This window comes from Chiloscyllium punctatum, chromosome 1, assembly GCF_047496795.1.
Source record: "Chiloscyllium punctatum isolate Juve2018m chromosome 1, sChiPun1.3, whole genome shotgun sequence".
Classification (NCBI taxonomy): Eukaryota; Metazoa; Chordata; class Chondrichthyes; order Orectolobiformes; family Hemiscylliidae; genus Chiloscyllium; species Chiloscyllium punctatum.
The window spans coordinates 67630206-67643047 of record NC_092739.1 but is presented as its reverse complement, the minus strand read 5'-3'; the positions used below and the strand labels follow the sequence as shown (position 1 = coordinate 67643047).

General features: G+C 41.7%; 1 protein-coding gene across 7 annotated transcripts in view; it reads left to right on the top strand.

Moving 5' to 3' along the window:
* Nucleotides 1–12842, top strand: part of pds5a (PDS5 cohesin associated factor A) — a 224731-nt gene that overhangs the window by 51800 nt on the left and 160089 nt on the right. For all 7 annotated transcript variants that reach the window (XM_072567821.1, XM_072567817.1, XM_072567818.1 and 4 more), the window contains exon 3: nt 2977–3180. In XM_072567821.1, coding sequence (XP_072423922.1) covers nt 2977–3180 — 204 coding nt within the window. The remainder of the gene's footprint in view (nt 1–2976; nt 3181–12842) is intronic.

Below are 12842 nucleotides of genomic sequence, written 5' to 3'. Positions count from 1 at the left end.
AACCTTAGATTTTCATGTACTACTTTAAGTTTATTCGAATATTCACTGCTCACAATTTATCATCTATATGTTGGGGAAACCAAACACAGACTGTGTAACTGAGTGCTGAACCTATCGTCAACAGTACTATCAAACAGCACTTGCTGAGCAATAACTTGGTCAGTAATACCCAGGTTGGGTTCTGACAGGGCCATTCAGCTCCTGACATCTTTAAAGGTTTGGTTCAAACATAGAGAAAGGGACTGAAATCAAGGCCACGTTTGACTGAGTTTGGCACCAAGGAGCCCTAACCAAACTGGAGTCTAAGGGAATCTGAGGGAAAACTCTCTGCTTGTTGGCGTAATGCCTAGCTAAAAGGAAGGTAGTAATAGCTGCACGTCACTCATCTCAGTTCCAGTCCTCAGGGTCAATATGTTCCAATCCACCTGTTCAGTCATGTTATGATGCACCTTGCTCTACCATCACCAATGTTCAGTCGCAGCACTGTGTACTATTTGTAAGACACACTGCAAAAATTCACTGAGGTTCCTTTGAGTAAACTTTCCAAAACCATGACAACTTCCATCAAAAAGGACAAGGGCAACAAGTACATGGGAACACCACTAACTGCGGTTTCCATCCAAGTTAATAACCATTCTGATTTGGCAATGTATCACGAATCCTTCAGGGTTATTGGGTCAAAATCTTGGAACTCCTTCCTTCAGCAGTTCAGTAAAGCAGCTCATCTAGGGATGGCAATAAATGCTTGCCCAGACGGTAATATCCACATTGAATGAATTTGAATAACTACCTTGTGGAACAATCGGCAGCATAAGCTCTCAATTCATGTAATTTGTTATTTTAATTGTCAACATGGCTGTTAAGCTGATTTACTGTTTTGTGCTGTTCTGATAACACACTATATAAAATTGAGGTACAGCATCTAGTCTTTACTATTGATAGTCTTGATGGTGCGTATGCACCAGAATCAACTTCATCCAACTTAATGGCCAATTCCAGTGAATCCGTTCCTTTTAAATAACAAAAGCAGTGACTGTAAATTTATTCTCTTCATCTCAGCTCTAGGATAATTTACATTTACTACTTTTCACTTTTTTTTCTAATTGAATCCTCTGAGATCTGTTTTCATACAGCAACAAGTTCATCCGTTTTATGCCCTTTCGAAGGAAAGACCATTTGCTATGAAGCCCAGAAACAGACAGTCCCCTTCATTGCTCTGGAGGTCACTGTGCAAAAATCAGAAGTGTTTCCTGTGGTGTGCTTTTGTATGTGGTGGGGAGGCTCTGCTTTCTTCTCAACCCCAAGCTGGACCGAGTCCCATGGAGACGGCATCTTTCATTCAGACTCTGCGAAAAAACAGATCCTTTAATACAGCAAACCTCAGTTGGACTTGATTGCTTGCCCTTCTATTCTGATTGCACCTAATGCCTTACCATTTTGTTCTTGAATGCTGCTAGTATCTCCCAATTATTTGGGTATATTGTTTTCTGTCTTAAATGTTAATTGCTTGTTCTCATTCCCCTGTCATGTTAGTATAAATTGTCCTCAATCGCATGAGCAAGTTTGCAACAATATTACTTTTTAAAAAGTCAGGATAAATTGACCTGCCTATGCAGGTCACATTTCCTGCAGCATTGATTCTGTTATCCCAGGAATTGAAAGCCCTCCCTCTGCACCACCCCTCTCATCATGCATTCATCTTCTCTGTCGTGGAACTATGGAATTCCCTACCAATTTCTTCCTAAACGCCCTCTTTGCCTCTGTGCTGTATGGTGCTGTAGATTTGAGGATTTGACTGCACTTTGGAGAGGAACCATCGCTGTCACCCATATTCTGAAGTATGACATGCCATCAGATGAATGCCTGATAACCCTTGACTTCTTGATGATTAAGCATTTCCCCTTTTGCCTGCACATGTTTAGCTATGAGATGAGACATGCTACCCATTCAATCTTGTTACACCAACATGATGCCAACTACTTCCTTAAAGTCTGATACCTTGAGTATTAGCTCCTCTGGGTGACAGCAATCCTTGTGTGTGCATTGCTTTGAAATTTACACGTTTCTGGATGTGAGCTTCATATCACTGAGGTTCCCTGGAATTCCTTTATTTGTTTAACCAAACTTAATGAAAATAAATTAGGACTTAGCAAGGACCTAAGAAGTTAGAAAAAAAAAAGACCAATCAGTCCCCCCTTCTGCGACAATATTTTCGCTATTCTTGCCTTGTTCCCCATCGCTTAAACATACCTGTGGTCTGCTCCTATGACTGAATGCTTCCAAACCTCTGTCTGATCTCATACATTTCAACCCTTTGTAAACCTGAGGTCATCCGGACCTTTGTCCTATTTTGCACCAGATGCTGTTCACTTATTCTTCCCCATGCTTCTTGAATCACATTGGGTTCTGGCGAAGCACTATCTTGAATTTTAAAATTATTGGTTCATTGTTGGTGGTCCTGCCTTCACCTGTTTAGGCTGTTGTTCTGGAATTTCCTCCCTCAGTCTCTCAACCTCTCTATGTTTGCTTTCCTCCTTTACACTTCTGCTTAAAACCTATCTGTTGAACTAGGCTTTTCGTAATTTGCTTTGATACCTCCTAATCTGGCTCTGTGTCATGTTTTATAATGCCTCAGAAGTGCTATGGGATATTTTACATTAGAGACGTGATACAAATATAAGTTGTTGATACAGGAAAGGCATGGACTGGAATATTGTTTATTTAAAGAATAGCTGCTCTAAAAGTCCAAGAAATATTTGGATTTAAATTGTCTCATGGATCACAATTAAATTCATTTCTTCTTCTTTTCTGCATTTCTGTATTCTAAAGCATTAAAATTAAATACTGAAAATTAAGTTGTATGCATCTGGCATTTCAAGATTTTTTTTATTTTTCTTTTCATTTTTATCCCTTGCAGAAAATATGTTGAATTTAATTTGGGAATTTGCACTTGACAATGTGTTTGTTACTGTACAGATGGTGGTGAAAACATTCATGGATATGGACCAGGACTCTGAAGATGAAAAGCAACAATATCTTCCATTGGCTTTGCATTTGGCTTCGGAATTCTTTCTCAGGAATCCCAATAAAGATGTTCGTTTGCTTGTGGCATGCTGTCTGGCTGATATCTTCAGAATCTATGCTCCAGAAGCTCCGTATACATCTCATGACAAACTTAAGGTAAATAATGATTGTTGAAATTGAAACATTCATGGACTAAAGGCAGTATTTAGTGTTCATTCTTAGAATGTATTACTTTCTTTGACAGTTACGTTTGTTTTGACAATTTGATTTCTGTGTTCTCTTCCACAAAAGCCATTTATCTGGGTCGTCATTCCTACTTTGAAATTTTAACTGCCTGAGGGGATGAAGGCAAAGTTGCAAGCTTAATGAGGAAACTGACCATGGTAGTGTAGTATAAAATGCCATTCAAGGGGTGTGAGGGGGTAAGACACTGTTGTCTCCAGTGAGATCAGGAATTTTGAAGGCTACATTTTCTGCCAACTGTTTAATCCTCATAGCTACAAGGAGAACGTGGGAGTGGGGAGATGGAGGATCAAGTTGTAATGGTCCATCTCGGATTCAACAGCATTGGTAGAACCAGATTGATGCTAATCTGAATGAGTTCGAAAAGCTGGGTTGCAAGTAAAATACAGAATCTTACCAGCAATAATCTTTTAATTTTTGGCTGAGCCAAGTGCAAATTAGCATTGGGATAAATAGATGAAAAGGTTAGAAAAAGAAAAAAAGTGATACGGTTAAATAAGTGGTTGATAAAATGGTATAACTGTTAGGAGTTTCATTTCATGTGGCAGTGGCAACAGTACAAAGAGAGAACCAGTGTTCTGATCAGTGGAACACAAACTAGCAGATAGGGCTTTAAATTCATGAAGAGGGGTTGAGTGAGAGGATTCAGAAAAAAATAGTGTTGAGCAGTAAGAGAAATGTCAAGGTTAGAGAACAGAGCTGCAAGTAGAAACAAGCAGAGTGGGGAAAAAAAGGGACAAAGTATAGCATAACTAAATAGGACATTGGTAATTGTAATGAGGTAGGGGGGAAAACAGAAGTAAATTAAAGCTAAAGCACAAAATTTGAATGCGTGAAGCATCTCAGCGAAGGCAATAAATTAATAACACAGGTGGAAACGAATTGCACTGGTCACAGTAAAACCAAGGTTAAAAAACTAAATATTCCAGGCTTTTTGATATTTAAACGAGACAGACAAAATGGAAAGGGAAAGGCAAAAATCACAGTTAGAAAGGAGAATAGTGACAAAAAGAAACAGGACTCTGGCACGTAGAGTCATAGATGTATAGCATGGACCCGATAACCCAACCCAATCTAGTCCCACCTGCCAGCACCCGGCCCATATCCCTCCAAATCTTCCTATTCATATACCCACCCAAATGCCTCTTAAATGTTGCAATTGTACCAGCCTCCACCACGTCCTGTGGCAGCTCATTCCATACACGTACCACCCTCTGCGTGAAAACGTTGCCTCTTAGGTCTCTTTTATATCTTTGCCCTCTCACCCTAAACCTATGCCCTCTAGTTCTGGACTCCCCGACCCCAGGGAAAAGACTTTGTCTATTAATCCTATCCATGCCCCTCATAATTTTGTAAACCTCTATAAGGTCACTCCATAGCCTCCGCGCTCCAGGGAAAATAGCCCTAGCCTGTTTGCATCTTGATTTTCTAAGCTAATCAGTTTAATGGAACTTTAAAAAAAAGCAAAGAGTATAAAACTCTTATGGGAGTAATCTATTTATTTTGAACAATTTTTGTCTGTTTAGTCCAATTAAGTTTTTTTAATCAAAAGTAACCCCCAAGAAATTGATGGTGGGGTAACATAGTGATGGTCATGTTAATAAGTATCATGGGGAACCGGTTAGCTCATCAATCCATGGCACGTGAGCAGCAGGATTGCTTCTAATTCAACCCTCGACTGAACGTCATTCAGTTCTTGCTGCAAATAGCCATTGTTTTAGTATCTAAGATGTTGGGATGATAATGGACATCACAATCATAGGCAAAGCTCAGCACTTCTAACTATATAAGAGAGGAAAGTCACTGACAAAGCGGTGAAAAAGGGTGGGTCGCAGACAAAAATGATGAAATGCCTTTAGCGATGTGCTGGAGCTGAAATGATTCCTTTAAGCTATAACCCAACGATCAACCCTGATCCAATGATGAGTGCAGGAGGGTATGCCAAGACCAGTACCAGCACACCTGAAAATGAGATGTTGACCTGTGAAGCTACTAAACAGGACTACATGTGTGCCAAACAGTATATGCAATAAGTGATGTACAGAGTTAAGCAACTCCACAAACAACAGGTCAGATCTAATGGATGTAGGTTTGCTCGCTGACCTGGAAGGTTTGTATTCAGACGTTTCATCACTATGCCAGGTAACATCATCAGTGAGCCTCTGGATGAAGCATATCCTGCTTTTTATTTGTGGTTTCCTTGGGTTGGTGATGTCATTTCCTGTGGTGACATCATTTCCTGTGGAAAATACCTTGCAAGGACTGTAACAAAAACTACATTGGACAAATAGCCATCAGGATATGTGAGCAACAACTAGTCACAAAAAGACATGACCCACTCTAACTAGAATCCTTACGTACAGGTGGGGAAGGACACCACTTCGACTGGGACAACACATCCATCCTAGGACAAGCCAAATAGAGACACGCATGAGAATTCCTAGAAGCATGGCATTCCAACCAGAACTCTATCAATAAACACATTGACTTGGATCACATTTACCACCCCCTGAGAAAAAGAACAGGAAATTACATCACCAGAGGAAACTGCGTCACCACACGAAATGACATCACCAACCCAAGGAAAGCTAAACACACAAAAAGTGGGCCATAGTGCCGATGCTTCATCAGAAGGCTCACTGAAGATGTTACCTAGCATGGTGACGAAATGTCTGAAAATGAACCTTCCAGCTCAGCGAGAACCTCAACCTGAACTATAAATCTTCTCAAAACACGCTAAGATCAGATCTAAGCTCTAAAGTCCTACTACATCCAGTCATGAATGGTGGAGGATAATGGGCGCTCCACATATATCCCCATCCTCAATGATGGAAGATCCAGGCACATCAGTGCAAAAGATGAAAGTCAAGCATTTGCAGCAATCTTCAGCCAGAAGTGCTGAGCAGAGGATCCATCTCTGCCTTTTCCAGTGCTCCCCGCATCACTGATGCAATTCTGTTCACTGCACATGATATCAAGAAACTATTGAATACTGCAGTGTCTCTGACAACATTCTAGCGATAGTACTGAAGACTTGCCAGTCCCCTAAGCCAAGCTGTTCCAGTACAGCTGTGACACTTAGATCTACCCAACATTGTTGCTAAGCAGATGCTATCAAGCGAGCATCTACTTAGCAACAACCTGCTCACTTACACTTAGTTTGGGTTCCGCTAAGAACTTTCAGCTCCTGGCCAAATTATATTTTTGGTTCCAGAATGTATAAGAGCTGAACTCCAGAGGTGAGGTGAAAATAACAGCCCTTGACACATCTGCAGGTGACAGTGGAACCTGGGCTTCGCAGTTCAGTGATACGGATGCTACCACTGTGGCACAAGAGCCAACATTCTTCAGGGTAATGTTCAAGGTGCAAAGCTGCTTCACTAACCTTCTCTCGATCAAAAGCTCCAAAGTGGGGATGTTTGATGATTGTGCAATGTCCAGCACCATTCGCGAGTCCTCAGTCACTGAAAGTGTCCAAATGCGACAAGATCTGGGCAATATACAGGCTTCAGCTGACAAGTGACAAGTAACATTTGTGCCACATATGCCAGGCAATGACCATCTCCAGTAAGAGACAATCTAACCATCGCCTATCGATAGTGGTGTCACTGTCACTGAATTCTTCTTTGCCCCCCCCCCCCCCCCCCCAAAGTTAACATACTTGGAGTTATCGTTTAAGAATGTGTATATGGTATGAGCAAGGAGGGAAAGAGTTAAGTTCTGAGTTTTGTGAAATGAGAGGTTCATCTGAGCATGACACAGGTCAGGTAAGAACTTGCAATTAACAATAGGGTACTGGAGGCAAGGGTAATGGGTTAACAAGGTTAAAAAGCATTCATTATGTAGAGCCATTTAACAATATTGGAAGCATTCAGTATGTCAGGTCAGTTTAACAAGGTAAACAGTATTCATTATGTGAAGCCAGTTAAAGTTAAGAACATTCATTGTGTAACAGCAGATGGCTTAATCTTTACTATCGACACTTGTTGATTGTAACGCTCACCCAATCAATATGTATGTTGCCATATCTGGATGCTCCTCCCTGTAAAATGACTATATTCATCAAGAAACTGCTGTTTGAGAGAGAAAACCAAGATTGTCTCTGTGCACATGGACAATCGTTCTCTCTCCCTCCAGGGCCCGGAATAAAGATGAAGGAGGTAAAACCATACAGTGTGTCTCAGCATTTTGCTTTGACTGAGGGGAGAGCGAGACGACATGTTGACCAGAAACTTAACTAGACCCACCATATAAATTTAGTGGCTACAGAAGTAGTTCAGAGACTAGGAATACTGCTGTGGGTAACTCACTTCCTGATTCTCTAAAGCCCGTCCACCATGTATGAGGCACAAGTCAGGAGTGTTATGGAACATTTATCACCTAACTGCATGGCTGCAGCCCCAACAACACTTGAGAAACTTGATGCCATCCAGGACAAAGCTACCTGCTTAATTGGCACCACATAGACAAACATCTACTCGCTCCTCCACTGATGCTTAGTAACAGCAATGTGTACAACAAGATGCCTACAGAAATCTACAAAAGACCCTTAGACAGCAATTTCCAAATCCACAACTATTTCCATCTAAAAGGACAAGGTCAGCAGATATATGGGAACACCACCATTTGCAAATAAATCACCCTGCACTGTTGCTGAGTCAATGTCCTGGAATTCCCTCCCCAGCAGCATTGTGGTTCTGTCTACACCACAAGGAGTGCAGCAGTCCACCTGCACTTTGTCAAGGACATCTTTGGGCATGTAATAAACACTGGCCAGTGACATCGATGTCTCATGAGTGAATAAATAGAAAAGGGTTTTGGATGAATTAAGGCAGATTTTATTAGAGTAAGGCAGGATCTGGCCAAAATAGACTAGTAACAGCCACTTGACAGTAAATATACAGCAGAACAGTGAGAGGCATTCAGAAAGGTGATGGGGAGAGTGTACAAGCCCAGCATGTCCCTCGACGTTGACATGTAAGTCCAACAAGCTCAGAGAACCCTGGAGGTCTTGGAATATTCTGCATTGAAGAAAAAGAGAGAGGTCTAACTGGGACACAGGGAGCGTTTCAGTGGAGGTTTGAAAGAGTACAAAGTACAGAGGGAGTGATTCTCAAGAAAGCAATTAGAACAAAGAGGGGCATGCACACAAAGCACTGCTGGGCAAGGTTACAGAGAATCCCAAGATATTCTACAACTTGATGGCGAGGAAGATCACAACCATAGAGTGGGGGCTTATTGGGGATAAGGAGGCAATCTGTGTATGAAGCTAGAGGACATGGGTAGGGTTAAACAAGTACTTATTATCTGTCTTGAGAGAAGGCAGATGCAAGTACAGAATTTGAGAAGTTGGACTGTGATGTTCTTGAGATTGTTATCGGAAGCAAGGAGGTACTACAGGTTTTGGCTGAGTTAAGATGGGGCAGATTCTCCGGTCTGCATGAGTTGCATCTCAGGCAGCTGTGGGAGATGAAGGAGGAAATAATAAGCACTCTGACCCAAATTTTTAAATCATCTGTGGCCACAGGGGAGGTGCCAGAGGGCAGCTACTATGTTCCAACTTTTCCAGAATGGTGGTAGAGAGAAACTAGGGAATTACAGGCTAGTGAGTCTCACATCAGTGGTCGAGAAACTATTAGAGTAAATAGTGAAGGAGAAAATAAATCTCCATTTAAAGAAGCATGGTTTGATCAGGGATTGTCAGAAGGAGGTCATCCCAAACAAATTTCAATTTCTCAAGGAGGTAACCAAGTATGTAGGTGGGGTAGGGCCATTGATGCAGTTTATATGGATTTTGGCTAGGCCTTTGACAGACTCCAACATGGGACACTGATAAAATACAAGCTCATGAGAGCAGGGGTAATTTGGCAAATAGGATCCAAAATTGGCTTAGTGGCCAGAGACAGACGGTGATGGTAAAAGGCTGTTTGTGTGCCAGGAGGCCAGTGTATAGGGGTATTCCACAGGAGTCATTGTTGGGTCCCTTGATTGTTTTTGTTATTCATAAATGATGTAGCAGAGAATCTTGATTGGGGTTGGTGATACGCAAGTTTGTGGTTGACGCAAAAATTGCCCGTGTGTTTGATACTGAGGATAGGGGTCTTTGGTTACAGGAAGATAGAAATGGGTTAGTTAGATGAGCAGATCAGAGGCCGATAGAATTTATTCCTTATAAATGAGAGGTGCTGCACTTTCTTAGAATTAAGAGAAGCAAGTTATCTATGAATGGCAGAAACCTAGGAAGCTCAGATGGACAGAGGAATCTTGGGATGCTTGCCCAAAGATCCCGAGACAGGTTTGTAGGATAGTGAAGCAGGCAAATGGGACACTTGCCTTTTTCAGTTAAGGCACGGATTATAAGAGCACAGCGCTGTACAAAATTTTGGTTGGGCCGCAACTGAAATACTGTGTGTAGTTCTGGTCACCACACTATAGGATGGATGTGCTTGCAGCGAATCAGGTGCAGAGGAGATTGACCAAGATTCTGCCCAGGATGGAGCATTTCTGCTTTAAAGGGAACTGGATAATCATGGGTTGTTTTCTCCTGAGTAGAGAAGATTGAGTGGAGACCAGATAGAAAAGCAAGTAGCTGGTTCCCTTAGTCCAAGGTTAAAAAACAAGAAGTAGAGTTTTAAAGTGAAAGATGGCTTGTTTAGAGTCCTTTACTATGGTGATATTGTTTTCTTTTTCTCGGGGGGTGGTAGATGGTGTCCAAGTCAATGTGTTTGATGATAGAGTTCCGGTTGGAATGCCATGCTTCTAATAATTCTCATGCATGTCTCTGTTTGACTTGTCCTAGAATGGATGTGTTGTCCCGGTTGAAGTGGTGTCCTTCCTTATCCGTATGTAAGGATACTAGTGAGAGAGGGTCATGTTGTTTTGTGGCTAGTTGATGTTCACGGTTCCTGGTGACTAGTTTTCTGCCTGTTTGTCCAATGTAGTGTTTGTTACAGTCTTTGCACAGTATTTTGTAAAAAAAAAATTAGTCTCGCTATCGAATTAAACCCCATCCACCACCCCCTGAGAAAAAGAACAGGAAATGACATCACCAACCCAAACATAAAGATAGAAAGCAGGAATTATCAACAGTGCTTCACCCGGAGGCCCACTGAAGATGTTACCTAATAGGGTGCTGAAACATCTGGAAATGAACCTTCCAGCTCAGCGAGCAAACCTATATCCAAAACTTCAACCTGAACTACAAATCTCAAAACTTACTGATTCCATTACATTTGCTTTCTCTATTGCCTGCTGAATGTATACAACAGCCATTTTATCATTTATGCATGAGGATTCTGTAGCTTTCTTTAGTCTTTCTCTATTTAACTAATACTCAACTCCTCTGTTCTTACTGATAATGTGTGTATCCTCTCATTGCCCCACATTATATTCCAACTGACCAGTTTTTTCCCACTTGCTGTCTGCAACTCTCTGCAGGTTCCATCATACTGACCACTTCCCTTCCCATCTATTTTTGTTTGATTTGCAAACTTGGCTATAATTTATTCATTTGCCTCACACAGGTCATTAATATATTTTGTAAATAATTGTGGCTTGAGCTCTGATTGTTCTGGCACTCCACTGTTTACAGGTTACAATTCTGAAGATTCTTATTTGATCCTTTTGGTCCTTGAGGTACAGACAGACGTTTCTGTGGCTAGCAGTGAAAAATCAGAATGATGTGTTGCTTCTCTGGTGCCAGGATCAAGGATGCCTCAGAGTGTGCTGAATTTTCTCAAGGGGGAGAGGGGCCAGCAAGAGGTCACTGTCCACGTTGGTATCAACAGTATAGGAAGGGAAAAGGTTGAGGTTCTGAAGGGAGATTAGAGAGTTAGGCAGGAATTTCAAAAGGAGGTCCTTGAGAGTAGTAATATCTGGATTGCTCCTGGTGCTACGAGCTCATGAGGGCAGGGATAGGAGGATACAGCAGATGAATGCATGGCTGAGGAGCTGGTGTATGGGAGAAGAATTCACATTTTTGGATCATTGGAAGCTGTTTTGGGGTAGAAGTGACCTGTACAAGAAAGACAGATTGCACCTAAATTGGAAGGGGACTAATATACTGGCAGGGAGCTTTGCTAGAGTTGCTTGGGAGGATTTAAACTAGTAAGGTGTGAGGGTGGGACCCAGGGAGATAGTGAGGAAAGAGATCAATCTGAGACTGGTACAGTTAAGAACAGAAGCATGTCAAACAGTCAGGGCAGGCATGGACAAGGTAGGACAAATAAATTAAACTGCATTTATTTCAATGCAAGGGGCCTAACAGGGAAGGCAGATGAACTCAGGGCATGGTTAGGAACATGGAACTGGGATAGCATAGCAATTACAGAAACACTGCTCAGGGATGGGCAGGACTAGCAGCTTAATGTTCCAGGATACAAATGCTACAGGAAGGATAGAAAAGGAGCAAGAGAAGGGGGAGTGGTGTTTTTGATGAGGGATGGCATGTTCTGAGGGAGGATATTCCTGGAAATGCATCCAAGGAAGTTATTTGGGTGGAACTGAAAAATAAGAAAGGGATGATCACCTTTTTGGGATTGTATTATAGACCCCCTAATAGTCAGCAGGAAATTGAGAAACAAACTTGTAAGGAGATCTCAGCTATCTGTAAGAAAAATAGGGTAGTTATGGTAGGGGATTTTAACATTCCGAACATAGACTGGGACTGCCATAGTGTTAAGGGTTCAGATGGAGGGGAATTTAAGTGTATACAAGACAATTTTCTGATTCAGTAGGTCGACGTACTTACTAGAGAAGGTGCAAAACCTGACCTACTCTTGGGAAATAAGGCAGGCCAGGTGACTGAGGTGTCATTGGGGGAGCACTTTGGGGTCAGCGACCATAATTCTATTAGATTTAAAATAGTGATGGAAAAGGATAGACCAGATCTAAAAGTTGAAGTTCTAAGTTGGAGAAAGGCCAATTTTGACGGTATTAGGCAAGAACTTTTGAAAGCTGATTGGGGGCAGATGTTCGCAGGTAAAGGGATGGCTGGAAAATGGGAAGCCTTCTGAAATGAGATAACGAGAATCCAGAGAAAGTATATTCCTGTTAGGGTGAAAGGAAAAGCTGGTATGTATAGGGAATGCTGGATGACTAACGAAATTGAGGGTTTGGTTAAGAAAAAGGAGGAAGCATATGTCAGGTATAGACAGGAAGTCGGAGTATACTTGAGAGGGGAATCAGGAGGGCAAAAAGGGGAATTAAGGAGAATCCAAAGGGTTTTTACAAATACATTGAGGACAAAAGGGTAACGAGGTAGGGAGAAAATAGGGCCCCTCAAAGATTAGCAAGGCAGCCTTTGTGTGGAGACGCAGAAAATGGGGGGAGATACTAAATGAGTATTTTGCATCAGTGTTTACCGTGGAAAAAGATATGCAAGAAATAGATGGTGACACCTTGCAAAATGTCCATATTACAAAGGAGGAAATGCTGGATGTCTTGAAATGCATAAAAGTAGATAAGTCTTCAGGACCTGATCAGGTGTGACCTAAAAACTCTGTGGGAAGCTGGAGAAATGATTGCTGGGCCTCTTGCTGAGATATTTATATCATCGATAATCACAGGTGAGGTGC